This window comes from Fundulus heteroclitus, chromosome 7 (assembly GCF_011125445.2).
Source record: "Fundulus heteroclitus isolate FHET01 chromosome 7, MU-UCD_Fhet_4.1, whole genome shotgun sequence".
Lineage (NCBI taxonomy): Eukaryota > Metazoa > Chordata > Actinopteri > Cyprinodontiformes > Fundulidae > Fundulus > Fundulus heteroclitus.
Genome location: NC_046367.1, coordinates 11104462 through 11124982, shown reverse-complemented (window position 1 = coordinate 11124982; position 20521 = coordinate 11104462). Strand labels below are relative to the sequence as shown.

Here is a 20521-nt window from a genome sequence, read left to right as displayed (position 1 = left end):
CAGTCTGAACCTACTCAGTCATCTTGAGTTCTTTTTGTCTCAGCTGGAAATGTTTTATACTTTAAATAAAACTATGACTTTAAACATGTAACAGTTTGGACCCGGTTCTCTGCAACACGAGGGGAAAATAGAGGAAATGAACAAAGAGCGGATGGCTTTTGTGCACAAGCAGAACTAAGAGGTTCTGGCGTTTAGCATGAAGCTGTTGATTAGAGTCTAATGGACAAAAACAAAAAAACGAATTAACCACAAACTGACCAGATGCTGACAGTTTATGTCCTAGGATGTGTTAACTAGAGCTTTGTACTCCTGGCAAATTAGACTTAAATACTTTTCATTCAACCAACAAATTCTATTAATTATTATTATTATTATTATTATGAAAAACAATAGATGATATTAAAAGGTAGCTAAAAGCTAGGATGGTGGTGAAGTGGTCCTCCAACCTGAAAGAGTTAGAGCTGATCATCCTGTCTGCTGCCCACATCTGGCTCCTTCACATGTTCCCCAAAAGAGTCCTGCTGCTCAGCCTAGGAGCTCTTACCCACTTCATTGGGTCAGTGCAACTCATCGAATAAGTAGAATTATTCCTCCCTGGACAGCACACAAACATTGTAAAGCAAAGCGGCGCTATCCACCACCCTACCCAGGATTCAGCTGCTCTATCAGTCTGCCGATAGGCAGGAGATTTCCTGTGCAGTCTGGCTTTATTTCTAGGCTGCATAGGGCCTGGTGAAGGGATCTCGCCTAAAGGTGACGTGTTTTTGCAATAGTCCACAAATAAAGGTATAATAAATGAGCCATGATTATGAATCAGCAAGAAGACGTTGAACAGCCAGACTCCCAAAACCGCAGGGTGCGGCGCTGCAGCTCGGCTCAGTAGAACCAGGACGCTCTTTTTAAACGTGCGTTGCTTAGAGGTCAGTTTGAAAACGATGCACGCTGCAGCAGATGGACAATGTCACAGTAAAATGTCTTTTGTTTAGTCCAATCCTTCAGAGATTAAAGCAGGGTCATTTATGCTGGAGGCACGCTGAAGTGCACGGTCGGCACAGATTCTGCTGATGAGTAGCAATAAATAGACCGTTTCTGACTCAGGGAGCTGAGAATCATCAGTACGTCTGAATCAGGCCGGGACTTGGTAACGTCTGCAGTTTATAATAACTGAATAAGAAAAAAATAAAAATACAAAAAGGAAATAAAGCAGAGATTTAGGATGTCTTATGTACATTCACGGTGACTATATACATATGTATTGACGTATATTAAAATGATAATAACAGCAGAAGTTGCTTCTATTCAGGATTATTGCACAGGTTATTGCACATTAGTTGTTACAGTTATAGTGTAGCATTGTAAAGTCTGATTGAAAGCCTCTGTATGAAACCTGTACTAATGTTGGCTTGTCAGAACCTTTGGTTTCTTGCAGAACAGGAACTGAGGCCTCTGCTCATTTTATGTGTCATTTTGTTACATACAATTGTGAAAGCCCCGAACATGTCTTGCTGCCCCATGTTTATTTCTAACATCCAGTCTGACCGAACTTGAGTCATTTAAAAAAAACGGGCCAAAACGTCACTTTCTTGATGTGCAAACAGCCTGAAAAGGGGATATAAACGTAGCCTGCGTCATTTTTCTCAGAGTTCTGTTTAAGGGGCGAACATAGTTTGAATTTTTCTTCTACTTCTATGTGTGCTTCCTTATGTGTGGTCTATCATGTAAAATCCCCATAAAATATGTTCTGGTTGGTTGTTTCAGTGTGGAGGAAAGGTGTAAAAGCTCTGAGAGGATGAATACTGATGCAAAGCACTGTTTAATCTGTAAAAGGTAATATGGCTGCAGTGCTTTATCTTACTGGCTGCAGGGTGAATTATGCTGAGCTTGGCCAGCCAAACCTAGCCAGCCATCTTGAGCTCTGTTTGTCTTTGTTGGAAAATGTGAACACTGTAAATGATTGAAGATTGAGGGGGGGGGGGGGGGGGGAGCATTTCTCTGCATCATTAGGATAGTAGAGGATAACGGCTCTGAGTGCAAATAGGCCTTATAATTGTATGCATGTAGAGGATAAATGGGGAATTCACAAACAGCTCTTACTCCCCAATATTGTTTTTTGAATTTTTATTATTGATGCCTGTGCTTGGACTCTTGCTGTTTTTTTCATTCCTGGTATAAAAAAAGAAAAGAAAAGAAAAGTCTACCAGATGTTTGTCTCAGCAGAAACATTCAGCTCCGGCAGAAAGTTCAGAAACTATTTATTGCTTAACAATGAAGGCTTCTGATGACGCAAAAAGTTGTCCGCCATACTGACTTTGAGTCACCTTGCTACTGAAAATTGTTATATAAATAAACTTGACTTGACATTTAGACAAAGACGGTCATTTATTTTCTTTCTGTATTTAGTTAGTATCAGTACTTTCTATGAGTATGCAAGTGTAAGTATGTACAAGTGTATATATATATATATATATATATATATATATATATATATATATATATATATATATATATATATATGTGTGTGTGTGTGTGTGTGTGTGTGTGTGTGTGTGTATACATATACAGACAGACAGACAGACAGACAGACAGACAGACAGACAGATAGATAGATAGATAGATAGATAGATAGATAGATAGATAGATTTTTTTCACTGACCCTTTTTTACTTATCATCGATATATATTGTTATGAAATTGTCGTCCAGCCCTAGTATATTGTATGCAAATGTATACATTTATATATTTTTATATTTAACAGGATGTTTAATTGTTTAATTGCACTTTTCTTGCACCATTTTGGTGCTTTTTAATTTATTTATTTTTTGGTACAACGACAATAAAGGAAATCTAATTCTGGTGAGCGTTTCTAGATTGTCTCCCTTTCAGTGCAGTTGTTGAGCATTTTATTATTTTATTTTTTTCTCTCTCTCTCTTAAATCTATTTTACGTGGTGACGTTTTGTGCACGAAAAATACTAAATGTTCAACAAAACAAACAAATCGTTCAGAGCTGCACAAACCAGTCGGCAGCCTCCGCGTCCCCCTCGGAGGCAAATCACATGTCGGTGACGTTTCAGGTAAACAAACGCTAAGCCAATCACAGAGCGGAGCCTAGGTCAGGTGACACCAGGGTGGCGTCGTGTCGGAAGCCGTGCTGTCAAAATGGCAGGACATGAACATCACCATCACCACTTCTCCCTGTGTTTCTGCGACCTGATGAGGTACGTCTGTTCTCTGGGGGCTTCCAGCTAAAACAAGGTCGTATATAGAGATAAAGTGTCGAAGAGAAACAGAGCAATTTAAGCCTATGGTTGTATCGGGGGGGACGAAGCTAGGGTTAGCCTAGCATGTAGCGGGCTAGCGGCTACCTGGAAGAAGCAGCAGAGGAAGAGTTTTAGTGGCTGCAGGTGAACTCCAGGCTGTCTCATTCCCTCCGTCTCCGTCTCTGTCTCCCTACGCAGGCTGCTGTGGTCGCTGGTGGTGCCCTGCGTCTACCTGAGCCTGGCCCTCACCCTGCTGCTGCTCCTGGTCCTGCTGGGGCTCCGGCTGTGGCTGCAGGCTCGCCGCAGGTCGCGCCGCGCTCAGCAGGGCGGCCCGGCGGTGGCCTTCTTCCACCCGTACTGCAACGCCGGAGGAGGCGGGGAGCGCGTCCTCTGGTGCTCCCTGAGGGCCCTCATGCACCGGTACCTTTCTCACGTTAAGGCGGCGGGGAACCGCAGGCGCCGGCCATATAATCAGATATTATATTATTATAATATAATATATGATATTATTATATTATAGTCATTCATTCCACACAGGCGGATATATTTCAAGTGTTTATTTCTTGTAATTTTGATGATTGTATCTGACAACTAATGAAAACCACAAATCCAGAAAATTAGAATATTACTCTAGACATGTGGACCAGAACCAGCAGATGACATGGCACCCTAAACCATCACTGACTGTGGAAACATCACACTGGACCTCAAGCAACGTGGATTCTACCTCTCCTCTCTTCCTCCAGACTCTGGGGCCTTGATTTCCAAAGGAAATACAAAATTTACTTTCATCAGAAAACATAACTTTGGACCACTCAGCAGCAGCCCAGTCTTTTTTGTCTTTAGCCCAGGTGAGATGCTTCTGATGCTGTCTCTTTACACAAGGAGTGCAGCAGCTGCACCATGTCTTGCAGACGTCTGTCTGGTGGTTCTTGAAGCTCTGACTCCAGCTACTGTCCATTCTTTGTGAATCTCCCCCACATCCCTGTTGCTTAGACACTTTTTTCTACCCCATCCTTTCCTTTACTTCTCTATTAATGTGCTTGGACTCAGAGCTTTGTCAACAGCCAGCCTCTTTAGCAATGACCTTTTGTGTCTTGCCCTCCTTATGCAAGGTGTCAATGGTCGTCTTAAGGACAACTGTCAAGTCAGCAGTCTTCTCCATGATTGTCGCCTACAGAACCAGACTGAGAAACCATTTAAAGGCCTTTGCAGGTGTTTAGAGTTAATTAGCTGATTAAAGTGTGTCACAAGGCTTCTTCAATATTGAACCTTTTCACAATATAAAAATTTTCTGAGATACTGGATTTGGGGTTTTCATTAGTTGTCAGGTAAAATCATCAAAATTACAATAAATAAACACTTGAAATATGTCAGTCCATGTGTAATGAATGAATATAATAAAATTTAACTTTTTACTGAAAAAAAAATCTACCTTTTCATGATATTCTAACTATGTGACCAGCACCTGTAGAGACGCTGGTCCGGGGCGTTCTTCACAGGGAGGAGTTTCGCTGTTTGCTCAGCTGGAAGTGTGAGCAAACAGTGTGTGGTCATGGTGACCTGTGGGAAAACACAACGCTCATGTTTCTGTGTAGTAGCAGCTGTCTGTCGTTCGGGGTACGTCGCGATCAGGCGGACGTTTCTGCCCAGGCCCAGTCAGACCCGAAGGGGAGCATCTCCGAGTGTCTGTTTTCAAGCCTCGCCCCAGGCTCTGGGCTTTGACTGGGCCGTTCTAACACAGGAGTACGCTTTGATCTAAACTGTTGCTGCATGCCTGAGGGTCTCTTCCAGGGCTGTCCCGTGTTTACAGCGCGGTGCTGCTTCCAACTACATGCGGCAGGATTAACTCTGAACTCACGCTCCCCGTTGTGAAACTTGGTGGCAGCAGCGTCACGCTGCGACGGACGGCGTCCCCACAGCATGACGCTGCAGCCACCGTGTTTCACAACAGAGTTGAGGGTTAATTTTCCTCGCTACAGAGTTTTGTATGTAGGTCAGAACGCTCAGTTATGATTTCGTCTAGAGCACCTTCTCCCTGCATAGCGTGGGGCGACCTGCCAACGGTTCACATTACACATAACAAAGGCATAAAACTGACAAACAGGCAATGAATAAGGGTTACAGTGGGGTTGTTTTTGTAGTAGCCGACAGAGTTACAGAAAATGACGTAGAAAATTACATAGTAAGGTGCTTATTGAGCAATGATGACTGAGGCTTCGTTTACAGAAATTTAGATATTCAGAGATGATAGTGTGCAGCAGGCAGTAACATTAAGGTGATTGTAACGTAAGAAGGTGTTAGTAAGAGTGGGGGTGATTTTTAAAGCGTTGGACTGCAGTCTCCCATCAGGAGGCGATTGCCCTCACAGCTCTGGGGAAGAAGCTGTTTCTGAGTTTATTTGTTTTGGCTTTGAGGCTTCTGAAGCGTTTACCTGATGGGAGAGGGGCAAACATCACATTGCCTGGGTGGGTGGCATCAGTGGAGATGTGTCTGGCCCTCCTTTGGACTAATTCTGGATAAACTGAGTCTAGATCCTGCTGACGGCATCCCACAATGCCCTGCTCTGTCCTCACCACCCGTGCTAAGTTCTTCCTCTACTGGACTGTGCAGCTCCCATACCAAACAGTTATACTGAGACATAAAACACTTTCTATGGTAGCTCTGTAGAAGTTCTTTAGCAGTTTAGAGGAAAGTCCAGACCTCTGTTTCCTGAGGAAGAGGAGCCGTTGTTGGGAGTTCTTCACTAGGTGGGATGTGTTCACAGTCCAGGAGAAGTCGAAGGACATGTGAATGCCCAGGAACCTAATGCTGTCCACACGCTCCTCTACCTCCCCCTGTATGTAGAGAGGAGTGTGTTCTCAACGTCCTGTAGTCTATTATCACCTCCTTGGTCTTCCTGGTGCTCAGGATCAGGTTGTTCCTGGAGCTCCACTGTGTGAGATTGCTGACCTCATCCCTGTAGAGGGGCTCATCGTTGGTGAAGTTTGCTGACGACACCGCTGTGGTGGGTCTGATCTCCACCACAGTGTCTGTGGGGTGGACAGCAGAACAGTCCTGAGTAGAAAGGGTGAAGAGAGCAGGGCTGAGGATTCATCCCTGTGGCGTTCCTGTGTTGAGCATCAGTGCTGAGGATGTGCCGTACGCCTGCTTTTATACTGAGATTGGTTTTCACACAGGTGGAGTGCGGTTGACTCCTGAAGGTAACCAGTCAGACAAATCCGTGGCATAATTCTTTGTAATTTGCCGTCCCTTTTTAACACCTCTGTGCTGCGCCGCCCAAAGCCTCAATAACCTCCATTGTAGCCGCGACCTATCCAATGGGCCTGACTTTTCCAAAGCACCGCATGTTTGTTTGTAAACCTGAGCATGACAGAATGTGTTGCGACCGCTGTCCCATCCTTCCAGGTACCCCAGCGTGGCCTTCGTGGTCTACACCGGCGATAAGGGAGTGACCGGGGAGCAGATCCTGGAGGGAGCGCGGCAGCGTTTCAACATCGCTCTGCCTCGACCCGTCACCTTCATCTTCCTGCGTCACCGCGGGCTGGTGGAGGCCGCCTCTTACCCCCACTTCACCCTGCTGGGCCAGAGTGTGGGCTCCATGTTCCTCGGTAAGACGGGCACCCATCTTCACCTATCTGCTGAATAGGTGAAGGTGCTCGGTTCTAGGGCCGGTTCTGGTCAAGTTTAAGTCATTAAAGGGAAGCAGCGGAAAGTTTATCTGACCGTAAGCAGGAATATGTTGTTCCTCCAGCTGCCTGGAGAGGTTTGTCCAAAGTATTGTACTGATTTTGGGTGCTTCCAAAATACTGATGGAAGCACCCAAATGGAGATAATGATGGAAGATTTTAGTTTTTAATTATTAAATTATTGCAGAAAAGTTTAAATCCTACAGTTGAAAATGGTACGTACAACACAAACTATTCATATTTTAATAAACACACTTTTGAAATTCTCTTTAATTTCATACTAAGATCTATCCAATCATATTTAATTACTTAAATGCGTTAAATCTGCTTTGAATTCAGTAATTAAAATTGGCCAATTACAGCAAGTGTTTTCAAAGAAATGACCCAAATACTGTTTTTATATCGCTAGACCAAAAAGTTCAGTTTATTATTGTTAAAGAGGCAAATTAAATTATTCAACAATAATTTACAAACCGGATGAATCCAACAAATAAGCTAAACCGCTCTTTTAAATTTTGGATCTACAATAATGTACAAATTAATTTCCTACAAAAAAAACAACAAATTTATTTAATTTAAATGATCATATTTTTGTAGACCAGGTAAAAAATTAAGTGTTTTGGTGTTAATTTTTTGGCCCTCGGGTTCCTTTGACTTGACAATTTTGGCCCACGTACGGAAACGCTTCGTCTCTGCAAACCAAAGGCAGCTCTAAATCCCGCGTGTGTCTCTTCTAGGGTGGGAGGCCCTCACCGCCTTTGTTCCCGACCTTTACGTGGACTCCATGGGCTACGCCTTCACGCTCCCCATCTTCCGCTACCTGGGGGGCTGCAAGGTGGCGAGCTACGTTCACTATCCCACCGTCAGCACGGACATGCTGTCTGTGGTCAGAGAGAGGAACCCCAGGTAAGCGACGCGCGAACACACGGGACCTGAGCACCGATGGTCGTCAGGAATTAACCGCGTTCTTTTCCTCCGCCGACTCCAGGTTCAACAACGCAGACTTCATCTCCAGGAACCCGGTGCTGAGCGCGCTGAAGGCGGTGTACTACTGCTGCTTCGCCCTGCTCTACGGCCTGGCCGGCTCCTGCAGCCACGTCGTCATGGTGAACTCCACCTGGACGCTGCGCCACATCCTGGCCCTGTGGCGCTCGCCGGGCCGCACCAGCATCGTCTACCCGCCCTGCGACGTGCGGGCCTTCCTGGACGTCCCGCTGGAGGGGGGCGACAACGACGACGACGAGCTGGAGGAGGGCTGGGAGGAGCTGGGGGGTGACGAGGAAGGCGGCGGGGCGGACAGGAAGCGCCACTCCATCGTGTCCGTGGGTCAGTTCAGGCCGGAGAAGGACCACCCGCTGCAGATCCGAGCGTTTCGCAAGCTGCTGGACAGGAAGGGGGACGGCCCCGGGGGGAGGGAGGCGCTGCGGCTGGTGCTGGTGGGGGGCTGCAGGAACCAGGAGGACGAGGACCGGGTGCTGATGCTGCGGGGGCTCTGCCAGGAGCTTGGCATTGCGGACCGCGTCGACTTCAAGCTCAACGTTCCCTTTGAGGAGCTGAAGAGGGAGCTGGCGAACGCCAGCATCGGCCTGCACACCATGTGGAACGAGCACTTTGGCATCGGTGAGAAGCGCCGGCCAGAATCTGGGCCTTTACGGGAATAATCTCAGGGAAAGATCTGCACGTATTAGCTTTGGTCGTGTATCTCCTCAGCGTACCATCAGAAGCCAGTTAATCACCCTTTAAGTCAGCTCAGCAGGGAGGAAGCGCCTACAGCATGAGGTTGGCCCTGAGGACCAAAAAAATAGATTTTTTTTCTTTTCTTCTAGCATCAGTTGTTTATTCTGCATGAAATTCAGCTTGTGGAGTCTGTTGGAACTCTGCAGCTCCTCCAAATCAATGCTCTCCTGGGTTTAGCTGGATTTAGACTGGGATTAAATTACATACGGTTGGACTCTGATTAGCTGAATTAGGAAGGTGTGGCAGTAGGAGATTTTCATTTGTAAAATCAACAAATAAAATAAAAGTTGAAACCCACTTATTTTCCTTCCACTTCACAACTATGCCCTACTTTATGTGGGTGTCATAAAATCCAGTAAAATGAACTGAAGTTTGAGGTTGTGACTGTGAGAAGGTTTAGGGTGGTCACCCTTCTCCGTGGCGTGTAAATTAACACGTTACCCAGTGTGTGCATGCTGGTGGAAACGACTGTTGGTTGTGCCGTTCTTCACGCAGAAGCGTCATTTTACTCTCCTCTCCTTCGTCTCTCCTTGCAGGCGTGGTGGAGTGCATGGCCGCAGGCACCGTGGTCCTCGCCCACAAGTCCGGAGGCCCCCAGCTGGACATCGTGGTGCCGCACGAGGGCCGGCAGACGGGCTTCCTGGCCGACAGCGAGGACAGCTACGCCGCCGCCATGGAGACCATCCTGGCGCTGTCGCCGTCGGCCAAGCTGGAGATCAAACGGGCCGCCCGGGAATCCGTGGGGCGGTTCTCGGATCAGGAGTTTGAGGCCTGCTTCCTCGCCGCCACAGAGTCTCTGCTGAACATGCTGGTGCCGTGAAGAGGCACAGAGGAGACCCGGTGTCCGCCGGGGATCAGAGCGGCAGTTTTCTTTCCGTCTGTGCAGAAAACCGGCCGGCTGGATGCAGCATGGAGGAGGAGGAGGAATGCACCGAGTAACGGCACAGATCTAAGTCACTTTCTATTTTTCTTGGCTTTTAAAGACCTTGTGGAACTCTGGACCCTCTCTTAGCGCTGCTACTTCACGTTTTTCTCATTTACTCTGATGCCACTGAGTGGCTCTGAGGAGTGAAGCTCATTGGTCTGATTAACGCATCCCGAGCTAATTGTTAAAGTGCAACACGGTGACTCGTTGTCGGCTTAGTTACCAGGAAGCCAGACATTAATACAAATACATGTGAAATTCATGAATGAATCAACATTCTCTTTGAATTCCAGCCTAAAAGCAGATAAGTGTCCAGACTGAAGAAAAGAAGAAGCAGATCATTCCCAGTGTCCTATTTTAAACAGGCATGCATGTGGGCATCTATTTCCTGAACAGCTCAACACATAGTCCAGGTGTCAGGAGAGTGGAAGCATGCAGACGTTTGGGTCCCAGGCTAACGGGGACCATCTGAAGGCTGTTGCTGCGTGTGTGTGTGTGTGTGTTGACTCTTGATCCAAGAAGCTAAAGGATTTTGTGTGTGGCTGTTTAACAGACCAACCATCTGATCGTTGCACACGCCTGACTCCAGGATGTAGGTGAATCAGACCGCTTTCTGCAGCGAGCCACGTCGTTTCCCCTTTCAGAGTTTCTGTCTAAACTAAGCTGGACTTGGTGCGTCTCTGCACTGCAGATCATGTCGACGTCTCACTTTTTTTGAGATTAACAAACTTGTTTCCTAAAACCCGCTGTGTTTAAATGTCTCGGTGCAGAAACAAAACAAAACAAAAAAAAAAACATCTTTGGAGTTTCATTCTAGGCTGTACAGCTGATGCTGACATGATTTTTGAAGAGGATTTGTTTTTCTGATGGCATCCCCTGGCACCTAGTGAGCTCTAAAAGATCTAAATATTATTTCCTGTCAGCGGAGTTCTAGTTAAATTTTTTTTTTTTTTCTGTTGCTGCTTTGTGCATCCTCTGTAGTTGTATTTAACATGGAGGGAACGCTGAGGTGACGGCCAAATCTGTCGCTTCCCTCCACTTGCATTCCTGCTTTAGATGACGTAATATAATAAAATGTATGATATTATGAAATCATTATTTTCAAAGAGGCATTATTACTATTTAAGTCTATGTATGTTGTTTAGGTGACTGGAGAAATGGAAATTACACTTGAATAATACTGCAATAAAACCCTTAAAAAAAACAAACTCATACAGCTGATTCATTTCCTGTGTGCTGCCCCCTTGTGGCAGGATATCCGCAGTGCAGTGTAAACCCTTAGCAAGCCGTAGTGATTTTTAGTCATGCAATAAAAAGTGTGGTGAAGCCAAACACCTTCTAGGCATTGGGTATATTTTAGCGCTGTGCTTTTTTTTTTTAAGTATCTGTTAAAAGTCTGACAAAACCCTTTGATCTCCTTAAAGTCGGTGTGCCCAACCACTACAGCGCACAGTTTGATTCCTGGGAACTATTGAGCCAAACTTTTTACAATAAATCTAGAAAACGACTCACTGAGCGGTAGAAATGATCCGAGGTAACAGCAGCCATGTGCCAGAGAAGGCAGATTACTTTTTAAACCTCAGAGCTTTAAAACCAATTGCTTTCTTGGCCAGAATATGTAAAAGGAAGGGTTGCGTATTGTCAGCACAATAAATGATGGAGGGAGAACTCGTATCAAAGATCCTGCCCTGCATGAAAAGTGACTGAAGTTTCTGATAATTAACAGATAAACAGGGCAGATTTATCAATCAAAAACAGTCTCCGTTTCCAAAGCAAACCATGCCCCAGCCACAACAGGCCGAGCAGGCAGTCAACAGTCAGACCGTGGAGGTGAGAGCAGCACATTTTCCTAAGTCAGATAATGTTGTTTTGCAGTAGTTTTATAATAAATCAATAACTGCCCCCTGCAAACTTTCCTCTTGCATGTTACCCGCAATAATTAGCTGTAGCACTGACAGTTTTTTCTTTAGTGTCCAGTCGAAATGAATAACATATTATACAGTGCTTCCTTTTCCACCAACACATTTGTAGCATTAGCTTGAAGAGACATTTCCAGGAAAAATAACATGTTACCGGAAAACGGGCACTCGATGAACATATAGAGTAGGAGTAGTGTGACAAATGGGTTTTCTGAGAATAACTTAACATCTAAGTTACTTTAGTGTGGTTAAACCATCAGGAGTAAAATTCACAAAATGGATGTGAAGAAGAGAGACTTTAGGCTGCTTTCGTTCACGGCGGCTGTGTTTTGCAGAACTTCTGTACAACTCAATAACGTTGAGTATTCCAGAGAAACCGTTGTTGGAAGAAATGGAGAGCTGGTGCATGGCTGTGTTTATTAAGTCTTCAAATCTAACTTTATTTATGGTAGCAAACTGGGACAAAATTCACCTTAAAACAGGAGAATCTGAGTTTGCTGATAGAATGAAAATATTCAATTAAATCTGGATTTGGAACAAAATGCATGATGTAGACATTCATTAGCGTTCATTAGTTTTGAAAGACATAAAACGCTCATAGAAAAAGTCAAAATGTCTATTTGTATCCAGCCGCGGGTAGTTTTATTAACATACAAAATATGCTGCCTTTCACTTCAAACTTTTGACACGTCCAGTTAGCTGCTGCTCTGAGGCCCTCTTCACATCAGATTAGGAGTTACATGTTCACAAACAGTCTTTATCGTCATTAAGGACATTTTGGTGACACAGCGGCTCAGAATTCACACATAAAACACACAAAGTAATCAAGACATTGTTATAAACTACCACACCCGGTCAGCGGTGAAACCCCCTCGGTGGACCCGGCTCGTTTATACCCTTCAGGCGACTCCCACTTTAAATATTACTTTGAATACAAGACGCTCGAAACAGAAAAGTATACCTCAGCTCATTTAATCTACTAAAGACAGAGAAATATTTACAGACTCATCAGGGCTGATGGGCTCTTGATCGGCAAAGAAGCCCCGACTGTTTATCTCACAAACATAAAGGAGTTTAGGTTCACACCCATTGAAGGGGCCGTACACATCCAAACTGTGTCATCAGTAGAGAAACTGTGTCACCTCCAGGACGCTATCTGGCAGATTTGAGTCATCTCCTTGTGTCTGGTGCTGTCTAAGTGTGGCAGGCTGTTCTGGGTTAAGCGGTTCGTTCCACTTTGACCCAGTTAATAACATAATGTTCAAATGTGATCAAACATGAGAGTTTCACCAAATTACAGCATCAGTACGGTTGTTTACTACCATTAAGTGTTGTGGTGGTAGCTATGACCATGAGATAGGGACTGTGTGTACTGGTTACATGGGGATGAAGAACTTTCATATCTCCTTTCCTCAGACTATGAACTAAATGGTAGCTTAACATCCTCACCAAACTGGAACTTGCAACTGCAAGTTACCATCCATCCATCCTTCTCATGCCCCAGGAGAAACTACCTCATAATGTGTCAGAGTTAGGCCCCTTCCAAACAGGAGTTTACATCGTATTGATTGCAGAACGTCTGAAGTTCTTCAGGTCGCTGCTGACTGCAGGGTGCAGCTTTTGAAGTCTGTCATAGAAAAGCCTTTACATCATAAGAAGGTGTTTTCTGGACCTTGGCTTCAGACTGCAGAGCCTTGCTATGATCAGTTCACGGGGTTTGGCGCATAATTACACAGATGAAGGGCTGTGGAAAGAACCATCCTCTGCCAGTGTTAGGGCTGCGAGTGCAATTCCAGCTTGTCCAGAGCACATGTCAAAGTTTCCTTGGCCAAGTCGCCTACCGCTCTACGTATCAATTCATGATTATGTGCACGCTTAGATGTGCAGGTGAACGTTGAGAAGAAAGGTATGACAAGATAAGCTTTATATAAGTTTATTCCATTTACATTTTTAATTTAATTCACAGGATTCCCTCTAAATAGAGCCGCTGAGTTCTGTTCAGACTGTGCAGGATTACGCTCTGGTTTTAATCACAAGTGGTCATTTCTGTGCTGGCAGTTGTGGTTATTTTCTATAATATGTTTTTTTTTTAGACCTTCCTCAACTTCAAACGTATAAATTAAAATGAGCTACATGGCCAAACACTGTTGTAAAGTTATGAAATGTGTATTATATTTGTTATGAAAAAGATGCATTTTCCACTGTGCAGCCCTAAAAGCTGCAGGTTGTTAGCGACAGAAAACTAGCAGCAAATAGTAACAATCACAGTGGTCACTTTCAGGGTCTCCATTAACCTGCCTTAACTTTGCTTTGTCTGCAGGCACCAACATACCAGGGGATTCCTCTTCACATTGTGGGAACCTCAGAGGTGTTAGCTGGAAACTAAATAACAATATGATGATTGCAGGTAGTGAAACAAATCGTAGTTATTTTCAGAAAATATGAGGATATTTTAATTTCTGGAAATTCCATTTAGATTTACATTTTACATTAGTGATCAGTGACTCTGTTACTCCAGGTTTATCATGACATATATAGAAGTTAAGGTGAGCATGTTTCACGTGTTTTAAGGCAGTTTATTCACAGTAATCCCTCTGGTAGCTCAGTCAGATCACTTAATGAGGCGTCAGGTAGCCTGATGCTTTTTAGAAGCCGGGGACTCACACGGATCCTCTGGTTCCTGCTGAGATCCTGGTGAGTCTTTAAACTCTGAGGCGCTAACCTCTGCTTGGACTTGCTGGTGATCGGTCTTCCTCTCTGTCTCCTCAGCCTTCTCCAGCATCTCTTGCGGCTTTTCGCCTGAGCCCGAGTCCTCCATGACGTAAAGGTTCCTCATGGAGTCTGCCACCGCCTCCCTCAGCTCGTCCTCTGACTCCTCAAAATTCCTGATGGGAAGCAGAAGATTAGCCGTTTAGCTTCTTTCTATTATAGTCAAGTTTGCATTATACACTACACAAACTTTAAGGATATATTTTATTCTTTAGAATTACTTTCTCTAAAAAGCACAAGTAAATTATTTTATATGAACCTTGGTTTTGTCTAGTAGATAACTGTGAGTTCGGTTTGAAGTAGCTCTCAGTTTCAAAACGCTCGGTGACCCCCGTGTTACACTCTGACACATTTTTCACTTCAGTAATTTCTCTTCCTGACTGAATCGTTCACAGCGATGCATCACTCCACTATCTGTTGCGATCGCCGTTCTGATCTGATTTCTCCGGTCAAATACTCATCTTTGAGGAAGTCCTCATCGAGCGAAGACCTGGCTGGAGTTCTCGGTTGATAAAAATGATGAAAAATGAAAACACTGACAAACTGAGAGCTTTCTATTATTCCAGCTAAAAGCTATCCTGTTCAGGTGTTTGCTCAAACCCACCCTGCTGGAACAAAAAAGGAAATCTGCAAACACTCCCAGTACATGTATTTGCATATACAGACCTGGTTACAGGGGCGGTTCTAGAACAGGGGCCAACAGGGGCCTGTGCCCCTGTAGAACTGTTCCTGGCCCCTGTTATGGCCTGTACTAAAGACATGATATTAAATTTCTTAGGATGATAAATGCTGACAAAGATACCGCGACTGACTGGTCATTTGGATCAGTTGTATTTTTTACGTTTATGGTTTTACCCAATAATAAAATAACAAAATAATAATAAACTAAATATAAAAAAATAACAATAATTAAAAATTAAGCTGTTTCACATAAAGCTCCCGCTGTATTGAGAAAAGATCAGGGGTCTGCAACCGGCAGTTCCAGAGCCACAATTGGCTCTTTGGCTTACTTCATATATTAAACGATGAAATGTTGACCTGTTTAGGCTTTTTTCCCAATCTTTTGTTCTGTGCCCCTGTGAAAAAACAATGGCCCCACCCTGGCCCCCCTGCTCAATTTGGTCTAGAACCACCACTGCCTGTTTAGCATGTTTTTAGTACCCAAAAGCAAATATGTTGTCTTGTAATTATTTGGGGTACATTATGTCTAAAAGTCAGGTATGACGCTATGATTTTTGCCTGGCAATAGATTAATTAACCGATGAACTAATGAAAACTGTTATACTCACAAATTGCAAAAATTATACTAAAGCTTTAGAAATCAGACCAAAGGACATAGTGCACATCTAAAAGAGCACTTTAAAGGGTTCAGAGTGAGCAAAGTGAGACAAATTGTGAACTCACGTGTCGTCGTCATCAGACCGTGGCTCCAGACGCTCTTCATCCATCTCTACGTCCGAGTCCTCTTTCTCCTCCTCGTCTTCCGCAGTGTCTAGATCTGGGAGGACAAACGCTTTGGTGCTTTACGGTTAACAAATCTCTCTCTTTTTTTTTCTTTTTTTTTTCAGTTTATTGTGCGTTCCTGTTTGGCCTGACCTGAGCGGACTGAGTCCAGGGTGGACGACGTGACTTCAGTCTGAGCCAGAGCGTTCAGCAGGGAGTTAGGGGGGCCGCCGGTCCACTGCCTGCGACCTGCTGAGATGGAAGCATGTTTTGGAGATCTGAACAAGAGCAACTAAAAACTGAAGAGCCTGAAAAAGAAAGGCTAAACTGCACCTTCTGCAGGCTCAGCTGCTGTGTTATAAACAGAGTTGATGTCCATGTTGGCCAGGGCATCCAGCAGAGTCTGAGGCGTCCTGTGGCTCCACCCCTTTCTCTCCTTTGACCAATCTTTGAGCTTCAACTCCTCCCCTTCCTGGAAGCTTAGAGTACAATTGAGAGGGTCCACTTCCTGTTTGGTGGGTCAGGATCAGAGTGAGAAAGGAAAGGAGAATGCAGTGAAAACAGCCTTATTTTAATAGCTCCGTACCTGCTGCTCTCCGTTTTCCCTCCCCTCCTTCTTCTCCTCTGGGGTGTCTTTAGTCTCTCTTTCATTCAGCCGGATTTCAAACATGATTCCTTTCTGCAGGTGTTACAAGGAAGTAACAGTCCAAAAGATTGAGACAGTGTTCATCATGAAACATTATTACATCCTGCTAAATCAGAGTAGTGCTCTGTGCTGTTCTGGAGTGTGTAAATATGTGAGTCATAATCAAATCTTTCTTTAGTTCTGGCAGGAAAATCTCACCTTATTTTGGGTTTTTTTCTGCAAATCCTCCTCGGTGTTGTCTCTGATCTGCATCAGCGCTGCCTCCATGTTCTGCAGCAGCAAGAAAAACACTGAGGCCCGTTGTGTAACCGGAGCGATTTACTGACAAATATGCAGGACTTGACCAGATCAGACTTTTTTTTTTCTATGAACAGATCTAACTTCCAAATACAAAAACACATCCTATCACACTGTGCTATGGGCTTTATTAGCCCATAACACCACTCAAGCTTTGTAGGACAGCTGCACCATTACATACAGCGCTTAACATTTTTTTCACATCTGACATCACAAACGCAAACCTTAGTGTAATTTTGGGGGGTTTATGAGCATAATTGTGAGGCGGAAGGAAAATGATTCATGCTCCTGAGCCGTTTTTTTTTTTTTTTTTACAAACGAGCACCTGTTCAGAGGCTGAAATGTTTACCCATCATTCTTTGCAAATAAGATCAAGATCAGTCAAATGGAGAAGAGGACCTGTGAACAGATTCTCAGGTCAATTTAGGGCTGGACTTTAGCTAACACATATGCTTTGATGTAAAAAGCCCTAAAAAAAAAACCGCTTTGTTCTGTTTATCTGACTGCATCGTTATGCTGATTGTTCTGCTGGAAGGTGAACTTCTGTCTCAGTTTCAATTCTTTTGCAGCTTTTAACAGTTTTTCTTTCAGGATGAGCCTGTATTTGGCTCCATCCAATTCTCACCAGCTTCCTTTCCCCTGCTGAAACAGAAACATCCCCGCAGCATGATGATTTCTACCCGAGTATGCCCTTTTATCAATAATTGTTCAATATTTACTCTAGTATTTACTTTTTAAGTTTTATTCTTAGGTTTCTTTCAAACTAACTTTAGATTTGACTAGCTTGTTCTTTTTTTGTGTTTTTTCCCTTACTAACTACTGTGTGTAACTCTGTCTCCCCTAAGTTTCCCCATTGTGGGACAATAAAGTAGTTTCTAATCTTATGCGGGGGGGTTGTGGGTCTTCTTCTCCAGTTTTGACCACTAAAAGTTCAAACGTGGTCTCACGTGATCAGAGCACCCTCTTCCACATGTTTACATGGCGGCTGGCTTTAACCAGGCCTTCTTACGGCTTTCCGTCCTCAGCCGCTGTCTTCTTCTCAGCCTTCCATAAAGTTCAGATTTGTGGAGTACATACCTGACCTGGTCTTAACAATGCTGCTTGTTCACTGATGAATCAGACCTCTTATGTCTTCACCCTACAGCTGGTTGTATAGTGAGATTACATTTCAGACTTGGACTCTATCTGCTTGCTGAAGCTAGCTGGTTGCACTGATTTTTAAACGGGTCTCTGAATCAAAATTCTGCGATAGACTTGTGACCTGTCCAGGGTGTACCCCGCCTGGAGCCCATTGACCGCTGGAGATAGGCACCAGTAACCCTCGCAACCCCACAAGGGATAGACGTGTTAGAAAATGGATAAATGGATGAATCAAAACGCATGTCACACCTTTCAGATTTTGATTTGTAACAATAATATATTGGAAACAACGTAGAATTTTCCTTTTACTTCCCAATTATGCTCCGCTTTGCGTTTTACCAAACAATTTTAACTTGGTTCTGATCCCACTAACTTTAATAATCTTCGTCCCATCTCAAATCTTCCCTTTATTTCTACAATACTCGAAAAAATAGTGTTTGCACAACTCTAAGCCTATTTTACCCTCAACAGCCTTTACGAGCCTTTCCAGTCTGGTTTTGGCCCCTCCCATAGTGCTGAAACCGCCCTAATAAAAATCACATCGATCTCCTCATAGCTGCTGATTCTGGACTCCTCTCCATCCTCATCCTCCTCGATCTTAGTGCGGCCTTTGATACCATTTCTCACCCCATTCTCCTCAACAGATTATCCTCTGTTGGCATCTCTCACACCACCCCCCCCCCCCCTTTGACTGGTTCCGCTCATATCTCTCTGACCGCATTCAGTTTATTCAACTCAAATCTTTCACATCCCACCCTTCCCCTGTTACTACTGGTGTCCCTCATGGCTCTGTTCTTGGCCCTCTCCTCTTCATCACCTACCTCCTTCCCCTTGGCAGTATTTTTCGCAAATTCAACATTCATTTTCATTGTTTATTCTCTGTAAAGTGAGGTTGAGTGTCCAGAAAGGTGCTGTTAAACAAAATGTATTATTATTATTATTATTATTATAATTATTATTATTATTATTATTAATAAATGCTGATAAAACAAACTGAAGTTTAGAGTGGTAATGTGACATGTGAAAAAAAAAATCAAAGGGTATGAAGACTTTTGCAAAACACTTTAAATGAAATCCAAGAGGTTGCCATTTTTTTTATTTTATTGAATCATCTGTGAGCGTGTGTTTTGCACTCTGGGGGCAGCTGGCTTGTCTCAGGTTTTATTGGTGCTACCTATAATCGCATGTCTCCACTGCTGTTTTGGACCAGCGGCGCTCATCTTTGAGCTCCAAAGCTTTGAGGTTGGAAGGCCTGCTAGCCATCACCCTGATCTTATGCTCCCTCCACAGGTTCTCCATCAGATTCAAGTCAATGGACCCTGAACTGCCCTCAGTCGCTGTCAGATAGGCTATGGTCCACGCATTTATTAATACGCTGATCACTGAATCCTGTAAGTGTGTTGCTTCGATTTCTGACATGTCAATCTGGCTGATGTCAATAATTAACAAGGCTGATGTTCATTCTTACCAGAGGAGGTGTTTCTTTCTGTTGATCTCCGGCGTCTACAAGGGCTTCCACCACGTCGTCTGGCGCTCTTTCCACCACAAAGGTTCTCTGTTTATCTTTTGGCTGACAGGCATATAAACATGCATTTTAGCTGCTGGTATTATTTGTGCTACAGATAGAAGGTTAAGTGCTTTACAAGCTTGGGGACGGGTTTTAGATTCATCCAGCACAGCTGTCAGATCAAACACGCGGCTGAACCCAAACTGAGAGCGAGAGAACTGCTTATCTGGCCCGTGTGGTTTACGCGCTCGGCAGAAACTGCATGAAAGAACCGGGTGTTAGGCGCCTGAATAAAAGCACGTCTGCACAGACCGAGTCGTATAATCATTCAACTGTCTGAAAAGCGTCTGGGGGGAAAAGATTTATTCATGTGTTTATCTTTCAGTGAAGCCGTCTGATAAATCGTTCTAATGCTATTATTCTATGTTCAGGGATGCAGAACATCTTCTGGTGTTTACAACTCCCGCTTCTACAGTCACATTTAATAAATTAGAATATTATTGAAACGTTTGTTCAGTTCAGCACACTGAACAAACACACTGATGTTTACAAGTCTTTATTTCTGTTAATTGGGATGATTTTCTGCTTACAGAAAACTACAACGCAACATTTCAAATTAGAATATCACATCAGACCAATAAAAAACGTTTTTAATAAAGGAGATCTGGGCTCGGTGGAAAGAATGTTTAATACCTGCTTAAAGTTTGTTATTTTCAAAATGTACTTTTTATCTGCTAGACGAGCCTCATCTGAATGCATATTCTAATTTATTAAATATGACTCTCAGTGAACTACAGATGCACCGATCCGATCCGATACCTGGGCTGAGCGTATCGCCTGATATGATGCCATACTTCTGTTGAATGAATGAATCGTACACCTTACCATGTGAGTGAAGGCAGCAGGCTTGACATAAACATTGCTTAAAAAAAGAGCCAGCGTGCTGTTTAGCATGGTGCTTTTGAAAGTCTGACGCCGCTAAGCGCGTACTAACTACTACAGTATCACAGATGTGACAATGTCAACATGTCCGCCATGTATTAGCTACTGCTAATAGCTACGGTCATCGTGTGACATGGTGTTTGCTACTGTTGCCAAGTCTGCTTGTTTTTATTTCTAAAGTCACTTGTCAATTCCGTGAGTCGCGTTTTTTTTTAGCTCGTCTCTGAACGTGCAGCTGCTTATTTGGGC

The 20521-nt window shown here is 44.0% G+C and overlaps 2 protein-coding genes across 4 annotated transcripts in view; one reads left to right on the top strand and one right to left on the bottom strand.

The window, feature by feature from the left end:
- The first annotated feature begins 3079 nt into the window (after positions 1 to 3079).
- On the top strand, positions 3080 to 10813 carry LOC105940280 (GDP-Man:Man(3)GlcNAc(2)-PP-Dol alpha-1,2-mannosyltransferase). The gene is made up of 6 exons (XM_012882767.3): positions 3080 to 3216; positions 3457 to 3678; positions 6667 to 6869; positions 7685 to 7853; positions 7936 to 8567; positions 9221 to 10813. Exons 1-6 carry the CDS (start codon positions 3158 to 3160, stop codon positions 9502 to 9504), a joined length of 1569 nt encoding a protein of 522 aa, XP_012738221.2. The 5' UTR covers positions 3080 to 3157; the 3' UTR covers positions 9505 to 10813.
- A 2632-nt stretch (positions 10814 to 13445) lies between these two features.
- Positions 13446 to 20521, bottom strand: part of LOC105940278 (serine/threonine-protein kinase Nek5) — a 30715-nt gene continuing 23639 nt past the window's right edge. For all 3 annotated transcript variants that reach the window (XM_036138910.1, XM_036138911.1, XM_036138912.1), the window contains 7 exons: positions 19292 to 19393; positions 16585 to 16656; positions 16327 to 16428; positions 16074 to 16248; positions 15894 to 15992; positions 15702 to 15795; positions 13446 to 14413 (listed from right to left, as the gene is read on the bottom strand). In XM_036138910.1, coding sequence (XP_035994803.1) covers positions 14155 to 14413; positions 15702 to 15795; positions 15894 to 15992; positions 16074 to 16248; positions 16327 to 16428; positions 16585 to 16656; positions 19292 to 19393 — 903 coding nt within the window. In that variant the 3' untranslated portion in view covers positions 13446 to 14154. The remainder of the gene's footprint in view (positions 14414 to 15701; positions 15796 to 15893; positions 15993 to 16073; positions 16249 to 16326; positions 16429 to 16584; positions 16657 to 19291; positions 19394 to 20521) is intronic.